The sequence below is a fragment of the Lolium rigidum genome, chromosome 3, assembly GCF_022539505.1.
Source record: "Lolium rigidum isolate FL_2022 chromosome 3, APGP_CSIRO_Lrig_0.1, whole genome shotgun sequence".
Classification (NCBI taxonomy): Eukaryota; Viridiplantae; Streptophyta; class Magnoliopsida; order Poales; family Poaceae; genus Lolium; species Lolium rigidum.
In genome coordinates, this window is record NC_061510.1 from 102,858,068 (window position 1) to 102,881,029 (window position 22,962).

Here is a 22,962-nt window from a genome sequence, read left to right on the forward strand (position 1 = left end):
GGAGGATCTCGAGCGAAGAGATGACTCCGGTGAGGTAATGGAGGGAGAAGTTCTTTCTTCTTTTGACACTCCGGAGTGAGCCAATCTTCTGTAAAGACGAAACGAGGCCCGACGAAAAAATTGGACAATAATGCTAGGTTCAAGATCGAAGAAATCGCTGAACATGGCCAACCGATTTCTCCCGCGAAGAACGCATATTTTTTTGTAATTCAATGCAGACTTATTGTTAGGGACAACACTCCGATCACCATTCGAGAATGGAACAAGCCAAAGGCAGATGGAGTTACTTATGTCGAGGATATCCAACGATATGCTTTGGAATACGCTCATGGCACATTTCACCCTACCGGAAGATGTTGATCCATTAAACATAGTTATAGAGCGAAAAGTCAGAGCGTGGGATCTTAAGAAGATGGCTGCATAATTCAACAACCACAAGAAAATATTGCAGAAGGACTATATCATGAAAGAAAAGACTTGAGAGTTCACTAGAGCGAATGAGAAGCTAAAAGATCACTCGGATGAATTCATGTTGTTTAAGAAATCGGATGTAGCTCTGAAAAGGTCGGGAACAAATAAGGCAAATGCAAATATGAAGATATATCACCATTTTATGGGGACAAGTGGCTACAAGCAGGCGCGGATCTTGGGCCAAATCCCATGGCGGCGAAATGGTTTGTGAGGACGAAACATGCTTATTTTGGTCATTAGATGAGTCACTTAGTAGTAGATACTATGGCATTTCTTGCTGGGCTGGGGGGCAACAGCCCATTTCGCCCCCGAGAAGGTCCGCCAGTGGCTACAAGAATAACAGGCCTAAGTGGAAGAAAGCTGAGAAGGAACTGAATGACAAAGGGATCACTCCAGAGACATCGGGGTGGACCGAACGGGAAAAGGAGTGGTTCTACGGGGGTGGGGGACAGTTGAACCCAGAAATAGGGCTCTGTATTTATACAAAAGAACATCTTGCACAACCTTACAAAGCCCTTAAAACTGCACATCAGGAGGTGTAGGGGGAAGTTCCACCCCGAAAGAGAGAACAACGAGCTGACACGCACCCTTGGAAATTCTAAGCACGTAATCAGGACAAACATGAGTCACAGCATGCTCCCTTCTGCGGAAGTTTGGGTTTGCCGAGGAAAGGAAGAGATTTCCCGATAGAACCCGCAAGAGGAGAAAGGCAAGGGATGCAGACTGGATGCAGCAGATAGAAGAAACATTGAGGTCACAGTAGGAGAAAACTAACGCGGTACTTAGCCAGCAAGGTGCCGGCCCATCTCAGCGGCAGCATGAAGATCTTGCATTTGATGCTACCATCCCACTATCTCAGCGGAAAAGCAGTGTGGCTTCCACGGAGCTCCCGACTGATGATGATGCGTGCTACCCCGTGGATGATATCACAGAGAACAAAAATGATGAGTTGCATGTGAAAGTCGTGAACATATCCATGAAGGTGGAAGTCAGCTTTGTCTTACCTCCTAGACCTAGACCAACTTACCATTGCTCTCTGGTTCCATATGTCTATGTTCATGCCGGGGTGGATGAAGTCATGATGGATTTGAGCAGCTGAAGCTTGAGTTCCTGGATGTGAAGGGGATCTGAATGAACTGGGAGAAGCAATTAGAGGTACCATTCTATGGCGAAAAGAAAACATCGTGTTTCCAAATTGGAAGCCAATGCCACCTCCAACTCATTCTCCACCGCCTCCGCCTCGTCTGCAGACTCTGCCGCCTCAGCAGACTCGGCAAAAGCGGAAGAGCACCGCTGCTCTGCCGGCTAGTAGTACAATTGCGAAGAGATTCTCAACTACGAAGAAGAATCCTCCTAAGTTACCATACGAGATGACTGATGAGTAAAATGTTGTTGTCGTGGCTGCCCATGTGAAGCAACGACAGAAATAGTCGAACGAACATCCATAAATGTTGGTACGGCTGTTCAATACCAAGGCTACTATCCCACGGCTAAATTAGCATACAGATACTCATATGGGAAGCCTCTCCTCAGATCTGACTAGTCCGCGCATCTAGGAACACAAATGCGAAGATGCATGATTGGTGCATGAAAGCCTGTGTGAAAGGGGACATCATGCTCATCGCGGCAGTTCGAGATGAGAATTACTTCCGTGGAGACGATGAGATACACATTAAGTTTGAAGAATTATTTCATCTATTCAATCAAGGCACCATGGAAAAATCTCTCGTCGGTAGCTATTTTCTTTAAGTGATTTATTTCTGTAATTAAGTCTCTAGCTCAGCTCGTTTATTGCACGAATAATTATCATCATCATATTCTTATGTACCCTATTATGCAGAATGAAGATGCTCGAATGCAAAATATGGATAAATCTATGACCTTGGGTTCATTGATCCAAATACCGTTCATAAATTTACAGTAGAAAACCATGCCAAGGACATAGAGGATTACTTGCTAACGTTTTTAATGAAACAAGAAACCAAAACGGAAAAACTATTTTCTTACAACTTCAAGTGAGTGTTACTGTCTTGTACACATTCGATTTCGCTTACTCGATGTTAAGTGTTATCCTCTGAGTTATGTGTGTCCGGTTCCACTTTATTCTGCTAGTCATTCAGACCTTAGCAGAATGCTCTAGAGGTAATTTCAATCATTATCGCTCTTTATCAACATCTTCCATTCATTTCCTGATATCAAGTAATTAATAACTCATTTACTCATTTTTCTTTACCGAGCAGGGTTTGGAAACGGTTCATCAAGCTTGCTAGGGGCGAATGGAAACAAGACCTTACATTTCGAGATTACGATGTAAGTAGTACTATAGCTAGGTCCACGCATCTCTTTGATTCTTGTTTCCATACCATTATCATGCTTGATTATTATTTTGATTGAACTCTATTCTCGTAAAGTGTTTGACGTAGCAAGATGGAAATAATTTATGTGGATACTACGTTTGCGAGTATATTCGCCAGATGACCTGTCGATAGGGGGGAGAATTCTACAAAGCCTTCATGTACGGAAACAATATTAGATCGGATGTCTGCCGGATATTCTCCTAACAAAGGATCGCGTACAAGCAATTCAAGAGGAATTGGCGGGATTCTTACTTACGGAGGTCATAGATGCAAAAGGAGAATATCATCAGGACTTTGTATTTAGAACATACGGATTGTAAGAGGACTTATATTGTATATGCATTAATGTATTCATGACAATGTCTATATTCATGACTGTGTTGTGTAATGCTTCCTTGATTGTTGTATGTAATACTGTCAATTTGAATGAAAAACATAAAACCCTAAATCTCGGTCGCGGCAGAGAAACAACCATTTTCTCTACCGCGGCAAAGAAACGGGTATGTCCCTGCGTCTGACATGTGGACGACTTTAGTCCCTGTTGGTAACACCACCGAGACTAGGGGGGGCTTTAGTCCTAATTCCTTAGTCCCGGTTCCAAAACCGGGACTAAAGGCACCTTAAATTCAATATAAAAGTAAATATTTTGTCTCCTTAAAAAACATCAAAAGGTGCGGAAAATGTATCCTGAATTAAAGTTAGGGATTTGCACTTCGTGCTCAGTCAACTTTAAAACCGATGAATTCTGCATCGTGATTTGTGCATCTATGAGCTGAAATCTTTAGTTGCAAGTAGGGTGTAAAGTGGGGTCCCACTTAAATCCCACATGTAATGCATTTTAGCTTTTCTAGTGTAAATTGTGTCCTCAAAATTTGCACTAGAAAAGCCAAAGCACACTATAGGTGAGATCCCAAAATTTACACTAGAAAAGACAAAGCACACTATACGTGAGATTTGGGTGGGGTTTCAATTGACACCCTACTTGCATGGTGGGTTGCAACTGAGATTTTTTGGTTGCAAGTTGAATTGTAATAGAGATTTATTTAATTGCGAGTGAGGTTGCAACAAAGAATTTTAAAACTGAAGGTGAGTTATAAATTAAAAAAAATATTTATATAATATAGAATTATGGGATGACGTCACTTGACTGAGAGTCGGCGGAGAACTAACTTAATTCTTCGATCACTGAGAACTAATCACATCTCTTAAGTTATGAATGAACATGTGCAAAGGTCATAAACATGCACATGCTAAAAATAGTTGAACACATTCGCAGTTTTGGTTGAAAACGCAAGCACATGTGACTTTGAAGCCCTTAATTTGAGGGCCGACTTGGGCACCCTGTACCAGATGTAGGTAGAGGTGGTTTTCCATTTGTTACTTGCAAGAGACGATAGATAGCCGTATGTGTTGAACTTTGAACAGACGACCGGATTAAAGCAGCAATTGAGCACGCATGCATGGATTGGCACAGGGCCGGCGACAATGCAAGAGGGAACGGCTCATCATTCATGGATTCCTCAAGACGCGCACGTGTTTCAACAGCTCCGACGCTCCGTGCATCCGAAGGCAGGTCTCTCGGTGCATCTTGGTCGATTCGCGCGACAAATTTTCAAAGCCCACCTGACCCGATCAGAAGGCCATGCTTCCTCCTAACACTGCTTAACGTGCGCTACTGCCCGCTGGGTCACACCAGCTAGCTAATGAACCACGACGACGTACTACCGCCAGCAGCTAGTAGATACCAGTGGGCAGAAATGTGCATGAGCGCGAGCCTTATTTAGTCGGCGGCGTAGGTTTTGATTTTGGGGAAAAGGAGAGTACGTACTCGAACTAGTAGGACTAGTGTACGGCGCGCGCGCCGAGCAAGGAAAAGGATGCGAGGCGAGGCGAATTCCAGAAAGATAGCGTGATAAATAGCTGATGAGAGCAACGCCCATAGTTCCGTTCCATACCATTCACCCATCCACCACCAAGCTATAGCTAGCTACTCCAGCACCAAGACACTGACTGCTGCTACCTGCTGCTTCGCCTCGCGCGGTAAGCTTTCGCGGCGTCTTTGATTACGGCGCCCAAGATAGTAGGGCTGGCAGAGTGGTGGCCGGCCGGCGCGGCGGCCGGGGAGATGGGGAGCATGGACGGGAACTCGCTGCACGGCGGCTACGGCGCCCACGTCGGCGCGGGCCCCGCCGGCAGCAACAACAACGAGGACGACGACGCCTCGCCGCCGCCCTCGGCCGGCGGCGGTGGCGGGGGCGGATCCTCGGGGGGCTCGGGGCGCCGGCCGCGCGGCAGGCCGCCGGGGTCCAAGAACAAGCCCAAGCCGCCGGTCGTGGTCACGCGGGAGAGCCCCAACGCGATGCGCTCCCACGTGCTGGAGATCGCCAGCGGGGCCGACATCGTCGACGCCATCGCGGCCTTCTCCCGCCGCAGGCAGCGCGGGGTCTCCGTCCTCAGCGGCAGCGGCGCCGTCACCAACGTCACGCTGCGGCAGCCCGCGGGGACCGGCGCCGCCGCGGTCGCCCTCAGGGGCCGGTTCGAGATACTGTCCCTCTCCGGCGCCTTCCTCCCGGCACCCGCACCGCCGGGGGCCACGGGGCTGGCCGTGTACCTCGCGGGAGGGCAGGGGCAGGTGGTGGGCGGGAGCGTCATGGGGGAGCTGATCGCGTCCGGCCCCGTCATGGTCATCGCGGCAACGTTCGGGAACGCCACCTACGAGAGGCTGCCGCTGGACCAGGACGCCGAGGAGGGCGCCGTGCTGTCCGGCTCCGAGGGCGCCGCCGCGCAGCTGGAGCAGCAGGGCAGCGGAGGCGCCGCCGTGCCCCCCTCGATGTACCCCGTGCCGCAGACGCCGCCGCACGACATGTTCGGCCAGTGGGGGCAGGCGCCGGTTGCGCGGCCACCGCCGCCCACCTCCTTCTAGACCTGCACCGGTCGGTCGGCTGATCCCTGGCGCGCGCGCGTGATTCCTCTACCTAGCTAGCCTAGCTTTCTGCTTCTTCGATCCCTAGTTGTTTACCTAGCCTTGTTTATCTCTTGTTAATTAATGTGCTATGTCATGCATGACTACTTGTAGTACTAGCATGATCCTTTTTCCTTTTTTTGTTCCTCTTTGGTGTTTGGAGCTTGGGAATGTACAATTCCTACACGTATAAGACCCAACGAACAATTGTTGATCGTCAATTAGCAGCTTCCTAATTTCCCATGATCAATTGAAGTCCGCATAATGCATTTAACAAGGTAGCATATCTAATCCAATTTCTTGAGGAACAATGATCCTTCTCGAGTTGTGTACGGCCATGCATGCTCGTATGGTTGTATATATACTTGTATTGCTTGGCTTTGGATATGCAAGTTCTTGTTATTCTTTTGTTTTATTTTGCAGAAAAGTCAGTCGCTCATCCATTCGTGTAGACAGAGGTAAGAGAAGGTCCACAGACAATCTCGTTCGATTTTAAACCATTCCACGATCACACAATGTTCCAAACTTCACAGGTGAAAGAAAGAGCCGTCGGTGACAAAAGTGTAACCATTATATGCGATATGCCAGTGGTGGACCTAGGAAATTCTCAAAGCCTACGCGAGCCACAAGTAAACGCCATTTTTCTTAGGTGGTAGAACCGCCGCTGACTCTATGGACACACGTTGTTCCATGCTTCTTGTAGTAAGTCATTTTATTTCCTCGATTTACCCCGTTCAAACAAAATACTTGGATTTACTTTGTTCCATTCAAAATGTTTTGGAATACATTCTAGAAGCTATAGAGCCATGCTTTACAAGAAACTTCTTGCTATACATTGGCTCGATTTACATTAATTTGGTAGCCTAGGCTATGTATATTTTGGTACATCCCCCTTATCAATTTTTTGTATGAGGTCATCTATGTCCTGGTCGAATGAGATTTTTTTATGTCTTAGTTGATTCTAAAGATGCAACTTTTTCGAAAAAACATGCATTTACAAAAATATAAGTTGCACTTTTCACGAGCTCAAGTTACAAATCTCAACCGAGTGAGAATTAGTAAAACTATTGTCTACTATCGTCTCAATGAAAATCATTTCCCGGAACAGTCTTTGTTTATATATATATTATGATACTCATATATGATCCGGGTATCCCCGGGTTCCGTATCCACATGGCAAGGTATGGACACACTTTTATATCAATTTGTATTACCCATATTTCATCCGTTAGGTCATGGGTATGGCATAGATATAGTTTTTTACCCGTGGATATACGTTTACCCTACCCGTTTATACTAACATGTGGACCTATACAGCCTAGCAAACCAGTAGCACAAGGGTCCTTAACGGTCAAAGGAGTTGGGTGCCCCATCTACTCTTGTAATTAAGCCTGCTCGTAATCCGCTCGTGTCCCCAACTTAAGAGTGAGATTGTGATTTCTGAATTTTGATAATTGTCATGCAACGTGTTAAAGAGTAAAATTGTGAATAACTTGGGTACTCTTTGATCTACCCGTTTGCTGCCAAATTGGAAACGGGCACCTGGCGGATATATGTTCAGTAAAATTTTATACCTGCGGATATGTGTGTATGCAGAACGGGAGCAGGCTTAATTAGAAGAGTATATATATAACCCAGTGACTATACGGGTATGGAAAATATTTTGTTTTAATTTACCCATACCCTACCATTGCTATCCTCATACTGCTTGAGATTGCAGGGCTATTAAAGAGTAGCAATCGGCCAAAAGAGCTAGCTAATGCTTCTCATGCGCGCGCGCAGACACACATAAAAGCCACGACACGTACATAAAAGCTTCAAACAGTGGACCAGAGAGCCATAAACGGTACAGTACGATGATCAACAATAGACTAGTAGTGCCCAATTTTGCCATATATAGTATATTTCTGGAACCAGGTACATTTTGTGGGCATATTTCTAGTACATGACAGGAGCACTGAAACGGGAGCAGCAAACATATTCCGCCCGTCCGGAATCTATCTATCCAACTTTGCATCATCCCTGTCTGCCTCCCAAACATCTCCTTTCTGCTCCATCACGAACAAACCCCCACTACCGCAAATGCTCACGGCTCACCCGTCTTTTCAATTTTCCTGAATCAGCTCGGCTCAGGTTGGACAGGAAAGGAATGCTTCCCCCCACAGACCACAGGCCACAGTCACAGGGGCTAGCGAGCACTGCTGGGCTATAGCTGAAGCGTGTCAGTGCAGATTTAAAGCAGCATGGGGACGACTCAATCCCCCTCTCCTTTTTCTCTCCACATCCCTCTAGTTGAGAGTCCTTGTTGCACCGGCCCTTCTCCGGCGGCCTCGCGGGCCGGAGAGGATGGGGAGGGGAAGCATGCCTCCCTCTGTGTATAGGAGTAGTTGTAGGTTCTTCACCTAGGTTGAGACTGGCGCTACACGATTAGATCGGAGCAGAGCACTCGATCTGTTCGTCTAGATCTGGTGCTGGCTAGGGTTTCTTGCTCTCGTTTAGGCTAGAGCTAAGAGCAAGGAAGAGGAGCACCGTTTCCTTCAATAAAGCCGAGGCTCATGGCCACCTCTCCACGTGCAACCGAGGTACTGTTGAACTTCTTCTGGCCAACCGCGGTGGCAAGGGGAAGAGGCAGAGCAGCGCTCCGATCTACTCATGTGGAAGGTGGTGGGAAGACCTTTGATGCAGATCGGAGAGACTCATGCGGTGGCCATGCTTGCCATGTGACCGTAGAGGCATCCTCTCCAATCGCGTTTCTTCAACCTCCGGGGCGGAGGCCCTTTCCGAAGCTTCTGGCCAGCGGCTTCTCGCCGCCAACTGGTTCGTTCTCGGTAGTGTCAAGACATCCAGCGATGGAGGCTTGCATCTGGTGGCGAGGATCCTGGACTTGATTGTGTAATATTTCTTTCAGGGTCCTTAGTGCAAGTTTGCCGGATTATGTTGTATTTTCGCTTTTTTCAATGTCCAGTCTATAAATTGTTCCCACCGACAGTATAATGTATGCAGCTTCGGGACCCTTCGAGGCTCCTCTCCCTGTCTTTTTTTAAAAGCAGTATGGAGATGGGGACCGTGAGCGGCGGTCATGCTGAACGGACACCGACGGATCGGGTGAACAGAGAGGAATGATAGGTGCGTGTACATGGATATTTCAATCTGTTAAAAATATGTTACTCCGATTCATATTGCTTGACGTTAATATAGATATATCTAGACGTATTTTAGTTGTAGATACATCCAGTTTAACATCAAATAATATGCATCGGAGGGAGTACCTTACTCTTTCCATCAATTCATAAATAGTTGGCTACCCGATATGTTCAATATGGTATGAGAGCTAAGAGGTCTCGAGGTCAAATCATATTCAGCGTAGTATTAATACAAAATAATTGCGATCTGTCATAAGGTCTCGAGATCAAATCCTGCCAAACGCACTATTAATATAAATTAGTTATGATCTAACCTCAATCTAAGTCTTAGTCTAGACGGAGAGAGAGTGTTAAAATACGTTGCCTAACTATTTTCATGACTTTTGACTTTTGTAATAGTTAGCTAACGTTCAATACAATCCACTCTCACGAGACGGAAGGGTTGCTCCTCTTGCTTGCTCATTTGCCATCTTGGGATGCCTCGGGCCATCTTTTCACCGTCGCTTCGGGGCGCTGTGGAGACGAACCTTGGTGTCAAAACGTATTCGGTCGCCCTGCCGGTGGTGCGGTAATTTTGGCAGGAATATGATCGGTTTATCCCAATTAATCCATCTTCCACTCGCTCGCGCTCGCTGGTAACTTTGCGTCTTGATTTGAAGTGCGCCTGTCGTGATGGGCAATGCATTTGTGCTGATCCGAGCTGGCGATGCCTGTGTCGCCGCTGAGAAGAAGCAGCAAGCGGTAAGGGTTCACATCGGAGTTGACGTTGTTCTGCACGGCAACGTGGATCCTGCTTGATTTGCCTCTGGCTAGCTTGGCCCGTTAAGGGAAGCAATCAATCAGCTGACCCGGCGGGCATCTTCGTTTTCACCCTACCTCGCACCGGCCGGTCGGGGGATTAGGTTCGACATTTCAGCCGATTTGACCTCACCAACTTTCCCACCGCTGCTACGACGGAGGGATTCCTTTCCGACGCCGGCCGGCATTGTCCAGGGCTCCAGGCCAGGCGGCTCGGCGCCCGGCGGCCGGGACGCGTTTGCTTTGTTTGCAGCGCACGCCGTTAATGATTGCGGACGGGCGGCCTGGGCCTGGCCGGGCGAGGTGAAGGCGACGGAGAGCCATTTTCGGCCGTTGCTTGTGCCGCCCACCTGTCGGGCAGACGGCGCGGGCAAAGCCATGGGTTGATGGAGGCTGGGGCCGTGTGGCGGGTCGATGCCGCACGTGGACATGACCCTGCACAGCCCAACCTTCCCACGTGGAACCAGTCGCGGCATTCAAGCACCCCACTGTTGCCCTACGCCGCGCGCGCCAGGATAGACTGGGGAAGATGGAGCAGTGGGCCCGCCATGCCATGCCATGCATGTAAACATTGCACGAGTAAATGCATATGATAAGCATCACCTCAGCCCGTCCAAGACCGGGTCCAAGCTTTATCGACCAGCGACCTATTTTGTTCTGGCATATATGCGAGTGTTTTATACGACCGAGTTCCTAGGGTCCAAGCATATCATCATCCAACCAACGAAAAGTGTCTTTAGCACATGAGCACCAGTGCTCCTGGTGCTATAAAATCATATTATTTGAATTTTAAAAAATTTGAAATTAAATACCTACATACATATAAATATTCTGAAGATACAGTAAAACTTTTGGAGAAAAATATATTATATTTTGACCTATATAAAAAAGACAAATTTCTGATAAATATACGTCCCTATACGTACGCACAAATTTGTTTTTTTTTCCTGTAGCTCAAAATACAATGCAACTTCTAGCGAAACTTCTCACGAGTATTCGGAACATATATATGTATTCATGGAATAAATGTGATGATTTTTTGAAACATAGATACATAATTTTTTTAATATTTAGAAAACTGAGAGCACTAGTGCTCATGTGCACCAAATGCTCAATCCAACCAATGCATATAGTGTAGGTTAGAGCATCCACAGATGTCTCCCAAATAGACGTCGGCAAGAAATTTGGGGAGCGTCAGCAAAGCTGATGTGTTTTGGGGGATCATCTTCCTCTACCGGTGTCCCCTAATTTGAACCCCCATTGATCAAAAGATATAAAAAAATAGAAAATCAAATCATAGTTCAAAGGCAGATCTCAAATTTGTATTCACCGGCCACGTGACGGCTACCAAAACGACACCAAGTCTAACAAATCATATTACAAACCACGGAGAGAGAAACAAATGGAGGAGGTCGTTGGGTCATCGATGATAGTCGGTGATGGCTGCTCAAGCGTCAGAAGTGGAAGTTGTGTCGTCGTGGGGGGGGGGAGCTGCATGGCCGACGTGCTCTGTCGCCAATGCTGCTGCCATCATCTCCTTCATGATGCGAGCCCGGGCCATCTTATACCACACCTTGGCATCATCATCCATGGTGGAAGTGTTGGCAATCAAGAACTTCAAAATCTTCATCTTGGTCACCGCGGCTTGAGATAGCTTGCTCATGGCATGGATGAGGGTGGCTTGGGTGGCTACTTTGGCGGCTTCAACCTTGGCTTCCTCGAGCTTGAACCAACCTTGGCTTCCTCTAGCTTGAACTTGTGTTCGTCCTTAACCAACAGGGTATTCCACCTTTGATCGTTCTTCTCATCTCGCTCATCATCACTATCTTTTGAACTTGAAACAACCTCGGCAATGAGCGGGGTTTGCGCGGTCAGGAACGCGCGTAAGAGGCGGGAGAGGGAGAGAGGCGGACGGGAGTGGATTCTACGGCGAGGTGGAATTTGGGAGAAGATTTTTCAGGGCGGGGAGTGAGTAGATCCCTCCGATGTTGTTGCCATGATGGCTCGCGTAGCTTTTCCACCATGCCGAGTGTTCTCGGCGCCCTCCGTTCAACCCCGAGTCATGGGGCTGACACAGGTGTGTCCGTGTGTTTATAGGGCCGCCTCGCGTGTCGGAAACGTTTATGGGGCGCCGATGGGGATCAATTTTGGGCTTAAGCCCCCTAAGGCTGTTTGGGGGGCCTTTGGGGGCTCCCAGTAGGGATGCTCTTAGATCCATATCCCACACATGCAAACGGCTAGGATTGTCTAGTTGCGAGAAATTTTTGGCCTATGTTTTGTCTTCGTCTTCCTAATTAGTTGGCATTGCATGTATTTCTATATTACTATTGCATTTGTTCTAAAAATCAAGGCGTGTTTTTTAATCAAAAGCCGAAGCATACTAAGTTTGAACGAATATTTACACAAAAATAACACTATTTACAATAGTGAATGTATACAATATGAAAATGCATCTTATGGTGAATCTATTGACACAAATTTGGTATTGCAGATACTCCTATTTTTCACATTATTAACTTTTGACTAAATTATACTACCTTCATCTCAAAGCTTAAGGCTTATATTTTCTTGAAAAGTCAAACCAAATAAAGTTTGACCAAACATTTAGAAGAATATATCAACAAATATAATATTTTTTAGATACCACACGAAAATATATTTCATTATCTATCTGATGATATTGATTTTATATTTTGCATGTTAGTAATTTTTGGTAAAAATTTAGTCAAACTTGACATAATTTGACTTTCTAAAAATAATATAAGTCTTAAACTTTAGGATGGAGGGTATAGCTTATTTCATGGAATGGAGGTAGTACCTATGTTACTCTCAACAGTCTTAATAATATATACATGTTACTACTTTATTTTACTTTCCACTGTAGTAGTACGAAGAGAGTTAATATGATCCAAATATATCCTCCAAGATAGACATAGGTTAGAACCCACACGCAAACGGCTAGGATTGTCTAGGTGGGAACAATTTTTGCTCTCACCCCGTCCTGTGTGTTTTGTCTTGTCTTGATACCAAAGTCTAACCTGCTCTAATAACTTCTAAAACAAGCAATTCAAGGCACTGCTCTGGGTCTCTAACCCACTTGCCCTAATAACTTGCTGCAAGGAAAACAAGGACAGCTACCGGAATGGATGACGCTCATGCTCCAGGCCGCGCGACCCACGGATTGAAGGTTACGTGAGCTACCGGAGCGGCAGCAAGTTGCACGACTTACGGTGGCTCGCGACAGGAACCATGACAGCGGCAGGTCAGAGCGTACAGCGGGGTTTTGAGCTTTTGGGACAATTTTCCTGGACGAATCGCCTAACAACGGACGATCTACTTCCCAGCTTTTGAATAACAACGTGGCCAGAATCAGGGGCAACCGGTGGTGGTACCAATTCGGTCTGCAGTCATAACAGTGTGCACGACAAAGTTGGGCATGGTTTTGCTCGACAAAGAAAGTTGAGCGTGTCTGCAAAGCTGAATTCAATCACGAGTTCGGAACCTACAAACTACTGCTGGCTAGTGCTGAAATTGTCCGGCACGAGCGAAATGACCAATGGAGGCAAATAGTAGGCTGCACTAGTATCAGCGGTATCAACTTGAAAAGGAACACCACTAAAAAAAGCAGTGGAAAGGGTACTTCAAACAAAACAAATGTGTGATGAAACATGGATAAAAGCACAGATCACGGCTGATTGAAGACTAATTTTAATTGCCGACTGCAAAAGTTGTACCAACCCAGGAATAGGAACAATGACGACAGAAATAGAAACATTATTTAGCCCTCCAAACACACCAGCCGACAGCAGTACTAGAATGTACCTCCATTCTAAAATAAGTGAGTAGAAACTAGTTGTTGGGACATTACACTACGGTTTAAACAACTCTTTCAAGGAATGTGAATGAAAACTACACACTGCAATGACCTCACAACGTTTTATTTGTCAAATGATAACTGCGCCAGAAAAAATACGACTTGTCACTGATGACAGCGATGATACAAAATGCATTGAGAACTAATATCAAAAACTGGCAAAATTGGCAAACGATAATACATGACAATGCGCATAAAAACAAGGCTAAAAAGCATGGGGACGCAGGATAATAACCACAGATCAGCCATGTATAGAAGACAATACTATCAACACTCAAACAAACAAAAATATTTTGTTTCAAGAAAGCAAAACACAATACAGAACACTAGCATCAGGGTAAAATTCCCATCATAGAGAAAAGGAATAGGATGGAAAGAAAACAAGTTCAGCATCATGTAAAGCGCTGTCGGGGTAGAAATGGAAGCTCATATCATTTTAAAAGAAACCTACAAGGTTGCACCCAATTGCCCAAAGGCATAACACCGTGAATTATCTGTTTCACAGATATAACATGCTATGCCAATCTATAATTTGAACTCCGAATGTAACAATAGATACCTCCTCATAGGTACCAAAAGAGAGAAAAGGACAACTCATGTTCACTCAACCTGTAAAAGGTACCTTCTGGGCATTCAGTGTGATATTAACAGCATGGCGCTTTTACTAGCTTCAGCTTACAAGACATAAAAATAAGTACTGTGCAAACCTCATTCTAAGCAGCAGCAACCAAACGAAACAGGAGCACTTTGGGGAAGTATCACAATCATCAAAGGAGTTACCAACTTGGTTGTTGCTGAGGTGAGGGTTATATCTCTGGTACACAAAAAAGCTTGTTCACATGGTGCTAATCTGCCAACAATTCAAATTTAAATCAACAAAAAGACACAGCTCACAAGGAAGTGTGTGGTGCCACTGCTAAATAAGCATGCTACCATCACAAAGCATGTTCAGGCAAACAATCAAACTTCATCAATCCACATTGCAACAACTGTGACCACTAAAGCAGATCATCTAGAGCTTTTCGTTGATATATTTGGAACATGTCTGATACCAGGTATTTGATAGAATAATCATCTATCGGGCAACACGATTTAGCTGACAGTACATTTTCATTAGTTAAATACAAATAGCAGGTACAAAATTATCTAGGACTAATCAGCATCCTTTCAAGAAATTATCTACCAGCATAGTTATCTAAGGGTGAATTATTCATTTGAAACCAACTGGAATAACGCAAAGAGAGCACATCATCACAAAAATAAATATTTCCTTCTCAGGTTTATGGTTCTTACAAACATGTAAAAGCAAACATTACCAGATAAAAGCAGCTGCAACAAGGAAACAGCTCAGGAATCGTCAATTACTCAGAGCAACTGCCACGTAAACATACAGAACATTAAACAAGTATCATATAAGCACACTTCAATAACATAAAACGTATGCAACTTTAAAGAAATAGAAACATGCAAAAGCATTGCGAGAAATTCCTCAGCCTAGTGATTGGCAGCCTTCTTTGATCCGAAGAGATTCAAGGGTCTTTTTCTGAAGCTCATCTTCAGTTGGTTTTGATCAGATTCTTCTCAGACAGCCTACAAAAGTTTCTTCCTAACATCATCATCTGAGTTAGATTCAGTATCCTTATCAACATCTGAAGACGGAGTAACAACATGCTTTGATTTCTTTGCACTAAACGATTCAAGAGCCCTCTGACGAAGCTCAACTTCAAGTTTGTTCGGATCAGGTTCTTCTCTGGGAGTGTATGAACCTTTCTTCTTAACATCAGCATCTGAGCCAGATAGATCCTTCTCAAGATCTGAAGGTGAAGTACCAAGATACTTCAATTTTTGTTTACTGGCATGACGGTCTGCCCTTCTGCGGTGCCGTTCTTCACGCCTAAGGCGCCTTTCCTCTTTTCGCAGCTTTTTCTCTTCTCTCCTCCTCCTCTTGGACTCCTTCCCATCTGAGTCAGAATTAGACTCAGAACTGTCATCGTGATGCCTTTTATGCTTGTGACCCTTCTTATGCCTATGTTTCTCAGAATGAGATCTGTCTTTCTCAGATTCTTCTGAGCCTGAACTGTGATGATCAATGTGATTACTCCCATATGTTCTTTTCTTAGCTTTTTGAACAGGACTTCCAACATCTGATAGGGAAGCTTCGCCAACTTTACCAGAATATTTCTTTGCTACATTAGCATTATGTGAAGCTGCCTTGGCATGCTCATTGCTAATTTTATCAATTGCAGGGGACTGCTGTTTCACACGAGAATCATCAGGAGAATCACTCTGGCGTCTCGTTCTTCTACTATCACGTGCATCTTCTGATGAATCTGATAATTCATTGTCATATTTCCTGGGGATATCCTTGCCGCCACTAGAATAGAAAAACCATTAGACTGTTAACAACAACAAAAAATATGTTGGACTGAGATGCTCCAGATAATTATTGATAATACCGATTTACATCATAACTGTTAGAACTCGTTTGGAAGCCAGGTTTTCATTTCATTTGTAGCATTTTGAAATGAATACATGTATTCATTTCATTTATATTGTAATTCCAGAAATGGACACTTGTTTGGTTGCCACAGGAATTGTAAATGACAGTAGAATTCAATATTGAATTTGTTTGGTTGCCACAGGAATTGCGAATGACAGGTTTCAGCTTGGAATTGTGATTACACATGACATCATTTTGCTGGATTTCCTAAATGAAATGATGGTCCAATTCTGTGGCAACCAAACAGCCCACCTATGGAATTTTAAAATGAATTCCAGGATTCCAGGCTCAAATGATGGATACCAAACGACCTCTTACTAGAAAAAAAATTCAGACCTTGATGCATGCTTTATCAGCTAAATAGCATTCAGGAAAAAACTTTTATGGAGAAGTTTATCCTGTAAGATATACCGAAGTACACACTAGTCTATGGGGAGGTGGCAGTGGTGGCACATTTGCGACTCCATGTTAGAATAAAAAAAATGCATTATAAGTCAACAAACAGGACTCTTTTCTTAATGTACAAAAACAATGCAATGGAGAGTATACGGAGAGATCCAATCAAGCATCATGTGACAATGTGGCATGAGACTCAAGAAAAAGTTTATACGGAAACTAAAGGCAATCTTCAAGCAGTGAATAAGTAGAGAAACTTACTCCTTTTGTAATCTAGATGGGGATTTTTCTCTAGGGCTTGACTTATCAACATCCACTTCCTTTAGTTGCAGGTCAAAATCCTTAGATTTCAAGCGTGATGAATTGGCCTTCCGTGCATTTTCTCTGTGCAAAAGAGAAGAAATGTATAAACATCAACAGCTAGGCAAATAGTTTTAGAACACACCATTCATGAAAGACTGGAGTCCAACCTTGCACGACTCAATTCTTTCTCATCCCCACTGCTATCTGTGCTGTCCTGACTGGGTAAATGTTTCCCAGTGCTCTTCAAAGGACTGTATGGTGAGAAAGTTGACATCCCAGTTTAGACACTTTTATGCAGAAAATGAAAAGGACAGAATACAAATCGATGTAGACAAAAAAAACACCTGTCACGTGTGGAGACTCTTTCTGCATTCGTAGGAGACCTCAAGGAATTTGTGAGCCTACGTTGTTCAGAGCCTGGTGAACGATGACCACTCATTTCTCTATCATTGCTGCCATCGACATATGATTTTCTTCCTCGGTTCCTGCGGCAATACCGGAAGTAAGACAGTGACTTCACAGAATAACTATGACAAAATATGCCTGCATCGAGGTGTTACCTTTGAGCCACATCCCTATCTTTAGTGGAAGGCATACCATTTGTTCCATTTTCAGTGTCTCTACTCAGACTCCTACGGGAACGATTTGGACTCCTGCTGTATGGACTGATACTCCTGTAAGTATCAATGCAAATGTATTCAACAAACGGCACTTCACTCAGAAAGATAACATCAGGTGTAATGAAAATCAGATTGCAGCATACCTTCTCCGCTGGGGAGAAACTTGACGATTTGCAGAAAGTGCTCTACTCGAAATTGGGGATTTTCTCACGCGTTTTGGTGACCTCAATTGGGGTGAGCGATGAGGTGATGGTGACTGCCCTCTTCCTGGAGACTCTGGCCTATTTCTTCTAGGAGATGGAGATCGTAGCCTGCGTCTTCCAGGTGAAGGGGATCGTGGCCTGCGTCTTGCCGGAGACGGGGACCAGTGTCTGTCAGCTGGTAATCTGCGTCGAGCAGGTGACCTCCGGCGAGAAGGAGATGGTGATCTCCTAGGTGGACGAGGTGGAGACCGGCGGCGATAGGGAGATGGTGTTCTACGCCGCCCTGAAGGTGGAGATCTCCTCCTAATAGGAAATCTCCGCCGAGGCGATGGGGATCTCGGTACTGAAGGAGATCTCCTGGAATAGGGTGATCTCCGCCTAGATACTGAAGGAGCAATTCTAGGAGAATGCCTTCGGGGAGAAACAGAACGTCTAGGTGAAACTGAACGTCGTGATGATCTTTGCCTGGAAGGGGATGGAGAACGCCTTCTCGGAGAAATAGATCGCTGCCTACCACGAGGTGACAAAGATGTGCTCCTAGGTCTGCGATGTTCCCTAAAATGGAATGTCGATTAGTACAGCCGATGAGCAAATATTACTGTTGAGACTGACAGAACTATTCCTTGCCATGTAGTACAACTAGTGATACATAAGACAGGGTAAAAAAAAACTACAGATTAAACCAATACAGATCAGGTCGCACAAGTCGCCATGTTTATTCGTCACTAATTAAGTTGCACTGCTTATCATTAAGTATGGATGTCACACCAGCGCACTCTCTTTATCAAGGATTCGGGGCATCGCAGGGCCATATTGTTTAATGATTCTTTGAAAAGGTGACAGTAAAATGTAAATGCCTACAAAGAACAACCCTTTGGGAACAATTAAAAGCATTGGACCAAGATAAGGATACTAAAAAGAAGACGGAATGAGAAAGAATAATGCATAAAACAGTACTATTTTTAGACGGAGGGAGTATAATTAATCACATTAGGAAGTGAGCTCACTTGGGTGAGGAGTGGACGTACACTACCACCTGGGTTGAAGTCCTCACGCACTCAACTTACAGTATTCTTTCAAAAATGGTGCACATTTCAGACTACATATAGTTATCAACATGAACATGACAAACCTAGAAAGATTTCAGATATAACCATTCTTAATGAGGATGCTGAAAATTGCAAATACGAAGAAATAAAATTTCCTTTTGAAGGATATCCTATTTGACTTTTATGAACAATGATTAAAAAATTGTGCGTCCGAGGAATCGCGAGCAAAAAAGTGCAACTAAGCACCACCAGTGTAGCATACAACTGTTACAAATTTCAAAAAAGGAGTAGAACAGTACAAGATCTTATTGAATAGATATTAGAAATTCATCTTACACGAGTCCAAACTATTAGCTACTATACGAAGGACCGAAATTTAATTTGTAAAGTTGGCAATGCGCATGTGTAACAGGACTGTTTTTCATAGACTGCTGTTTAGGTCATCACCATAATGGTTAATTGGAGAAGAAATATTTTACAAGGTGAACAAAAACAAAGAAACCCACACAAACATGGGCTATTCTTGGGCAAGAAAGTATATCTTAATTTACGCATAATCTGAAAAAAAGATATCGATTCCATTTCAAGGGCATGCATTATATGAAAGTTCTCCTGGTGATAAAAGAATCAAGGGGCCTCAAAAGTGAGTATTCGATGAATACTACCCAATCTGGCATGCATTAGAGAGTAGTCCAAGTTAAATAAAAGGAGTTAACAACTAACCGGCTCTTTGTTCTTGAGCTATGCTTCAAGTCCAATTCCCTCTCTTTCTCAGCATTGGCATCAGGATTATTTAAAGCAGAGCCAAGTGAATCACCTTGAAATCTTGAATTACCGGTACCCCCGTCCTACAGTAGTTGAGGTAAAGAACGATATGAACCGAATAATCGTGGAAGCTATCTGAGTGTCATCAGAAACACAAGAGGTCACGAGATAACCATAAATGAGTTAAACAATGAAACTGTTCAGAAGGAATTAACTCACAATCATTTTGCGTTTATCCAGTTCTGTGTCCCTTCCATCTTTCTCTCGTTTCTTCTGGATTTCCTGGGCAATTCTAGCCTCTTCCGCCTGAACAGAAGATAGACGGATTAATAAGAAAATTGCCCCCTATCTGTAATTTAAGCCCCACATGCAACTCCATGAGTTGTCAAATACCAAGTTCACTGAACAAGACAGAATATAGCAAATGCCAAAATAAAGCATACTCGCTTTCCAGAAATAAACCTCAGAGAAATGTAATAAAGTCCACCACGAAATTTCCACTGTACAATATTTTACCAGCGAGAATACTGGACAAAACATTCACATATTTTGTTGTTCTATGTGCAATGTCCACAAAAAATAAAAGGTCGTCCACAGATTTAACCATACTGATAGATTGCTTAGTTCAGTTGAGACATGATAACAAATTACAATACTCTACTGTAGGTGGCTAGCTGAGTATCGCTTACACGCGTATACTACACGGTCATTGGATGAATCAGCAAGTCATTAAACCAAGAGACCAGAAAGGAATGACAACAGTATCCATGGCAGCAATGTCTTGGGAATAAAAGAGTGATAAATTTGTGCAAGTGTTTATTCATGATTGTGGAAAGAGGGAACATAAATGATGCGAACGAGAGGTTTGAATTCGGACTCAATTCCAACTTGTGTATGCTGTCAGTTTTCTTACATACAAAGGACAAAAGTGTGTACTGTTTTAATCAAGCAACAAAATAATCAAAAGTTATCCAAGCGTTATAACCTATCTTCCACATCAGGGACGAGCCCCGTCACGGGTTGTTGAAGGTGAGTACCCTATCACTGGTTTTCCAATACTAACCCTACCAAACTTGTCCAATTGTGAACAATCTTCATAACATTGTGGGGTTTATATTTTCTAAATAGGATTTCCTGAAATATAGTTATAATACAGTAAAACAGAAAGCGGTGACTCAAAAACAAGTTCTTTGATTGTAATTGAATCTTGCTTTCTCCCAATGGACACAGAAATTAATTAATTTAGTAGTTAGTTGAATTATTAGAGCTAAAGGACGAGCTGAGTCTTTGGGATACCGACTTGTTGACTAGTAGGCTAGTGACGAATAGTTGATGTTTCCTGATGGAAGCAGAGTAAAAACGGGCGAGAAACTCTAGTTCAATTTCTTATGTGTTAATTATGGATTGTATGAGTTAACTGAAAACAACATTGCCGAAGTATGCCATACATATATTAGTAATAATAAAGTGAAGTATTTAATACAAACCTTTCTCTGCTGAATCTCGGCCTCTTTAGCATCCAAAAATTGCTGGGGCACACCACTGGCATTCTGCTGTGCACTAAGGAGGAGGCTCCACAGCTCCTTCATGAACTTAATTGTATTCTTCTCCATGAACCCTGTCAACTGGATCTGTATGTGCTTCCCGTCCACCTCCTGCAACACAAACAAAAAAGCAATGAAAACCGTATAAACTTCATGAATCATATTATCAGTTGCGCAAACAACTAACTGAATCATTACATAGGCAGAAAAATATAGTACATAGTTCGGCTTAACTAACCCGGCAGAATTATATACTAGTAACAAATAACTCGGTAGCATGGCCAGAAACAAATCTAACCGAAGAGGGATTAACTGTTACAGAGACAACCCAGACCTTGCTTCGCTAATTCATAACAAGTCAGTGAGCTAATACTTGGAATCTTGCAAATTATGAAGTGGTGTGGCTTAGCTGGATAAGATGGGCATGAGTACCTGTCTTACACTATCCAGACAAACCCATGCAAGATTCTGAGCTTAATCCTGAGTTACACATGCGTGATTTGAGTTTTAATTCCTGAATTACACATGCATGGTTTCAGTTCAAATTCCTGAGCTACATCATGAGATAGTTTGGTTTGTAGGTTGCACTCTTAAAGCTCATTGGGCAAGTACAATCCAGAGATGATCTAAATTAACTAAGTACACGGTTCCGACTATACTGGGCTTATCTTCATCAACAATTCATCTGCCTTTGTACCATTAGCACACAACTCAATGGGGCCACAAGAAATATCTCATCAGAAAATTCACCTTCACGTCGAGCAGGCCGTAGATGAAGTTGATAAGCACTTCGTCCTCGAACCCAAGAAGCTCGGTGACCCTTGTCGCGATCCACGGCTTCATCACGTCCATCTTCACCTTCGACATGTCCACCTAAACCCAACAAAAAAACAATTAGAGTTCCTGTTGAATCAGCAGCAGAAGGTTTTCCTCTGGACGCTCATCAGCTAGAGCTCAATGGAGGCATAGGGCACGAACGAACAAACTAACATGGTGGTCAAGCTCGGACGCGAACTTCTGCGTCTTGAGCAGCTTGGCATGCTTGTTGGAGAAACGGGTGTCCTGGTCCGCCGACGTCCCCTGCGAAACCACGGCGAATCAGCGCACCTCTCACAGATCCGACGAACCAGATATACGAAGCGAGGTTGGCGAACTAGATCGATAGTAAGTCGATTGGTGACCGCTTACCCGGAAGAAGCCTCCCGACATCTTCGCAGACGGTACGGCCGCCGAGGCCGCCGCCGCCGCTTGTCAGGAGGATGCCGATGAGGGGTGGCTAGGGTTGGAGGCGTGCGTGGGAAGACGACGACGAGTTGGGGGAGAAGGAAGAGACGGCAGGAAGAGCTGTAGACAATAGCCCGATCCAGAACAGTCGGCCACGTGGGCCCAGCCCACCCATTTCTGGTTCTGGGCTTGCAAGTCTATTCACTCCGAGTTCGTGTCCATCGCGATTCACTAACGAGAACCGACGGTCCACCAAAAAATAAAACTCGAGGTTCAAAAAAAAACAAAAACAAAAAACTCTAGCGGTTCTCCAGAAAAAAATCGAGCCAACAGTTAATTTTAAAAGATTTTTTCAGAATATGTATTTAGAAAATTCAAAAGTGTCTGTCTTTTTTACATAGATACATAACATTTACACAAAAATCACAAAGTGTGGCTCTAGGTGTTTGGTTAGGCTTGCTTTTGACTTTAGGCTTTTGATTGGATAATATTGCTCTACGGCGGTCACCAGTACCAATTTGGAAATTACGACGGAGGCACTCCTAGATAAATACTTAGGTCTACAGCGATGTTTGGAGCTGATCGTTATACGTCCTTCCAATTCCTAGTAGACCGAGTATGTCAAATAATTAATGGATGGAAGGAAAAGAATTTATCTTCTCGTGGGAAGGAGATGCTAATCAAAGAGATAGCCCAAGCTATTCCAGTTTATGCGTTGTCGGTCTTCAAGATTCCAAAACAAATATTTAAAGG

At 44.1% G+C, this 22,962-nt stretch overlaps 2 protein-coding genes across 2 annotated transcripts; one reads left to right on the forward strand and one right to left on the reverse strand.

The window, feature by feature from the left end:
- Positions 1–4,658: 4,658 nt before the first annotated feature.
- LOC124697907 (AT-hook motif nuclear-localized protein 23-like) lies at positions 4,659–6,040 on the forward strand. Its single transcript, XM_047230432.1, has one exon. It carries the CDS (start codon positions 4,954–4,956, stop codon positions 5,749–5,751), a length of 798 nt encoding a protein of 265 aa, XP_047086388.1. The 5' UTR covers positions 4,659–4,953; the 3' UTR covers positions 5,752–6,040.
- Positions 6,041–14,856: 8,816 nt separating this feature from the next.
- On the reverse strand, positions 14,857–22,306 carry LOC124702074 (serine/arginine repetitive matrix protein 1). Its single transcript, XM_047234174.1, has 12 exons — positions 22,174–22,306; positions 21,976–22,065; positions 21,736–21,858; positions 20,929–21,096; positions 19,661–19,747; positions 19,400–19,524; positions 17,568–18,182; positions 17,365–17,478; positions 17,149–17,289; positions 16,972–17,055; positions 16,763–16,885; positions 14,857–15,979 (listed from the first exon to the last, which is right to left on the reverse strand). The coding sequence occupies exons 1-12, from the start codon at positions 22,192–22,194 to the stop codon at positions 15,196–15,198; spliced, it is 2,475 nt and encodes an 824-aa protein (XP_047090130.1). The 5' UTR covers positions 22,195–22,306; the 3' UTR covers positions 14,857–15,195.
- Positions 22,307–22,962: the final 656 nt, after the last annotated feature.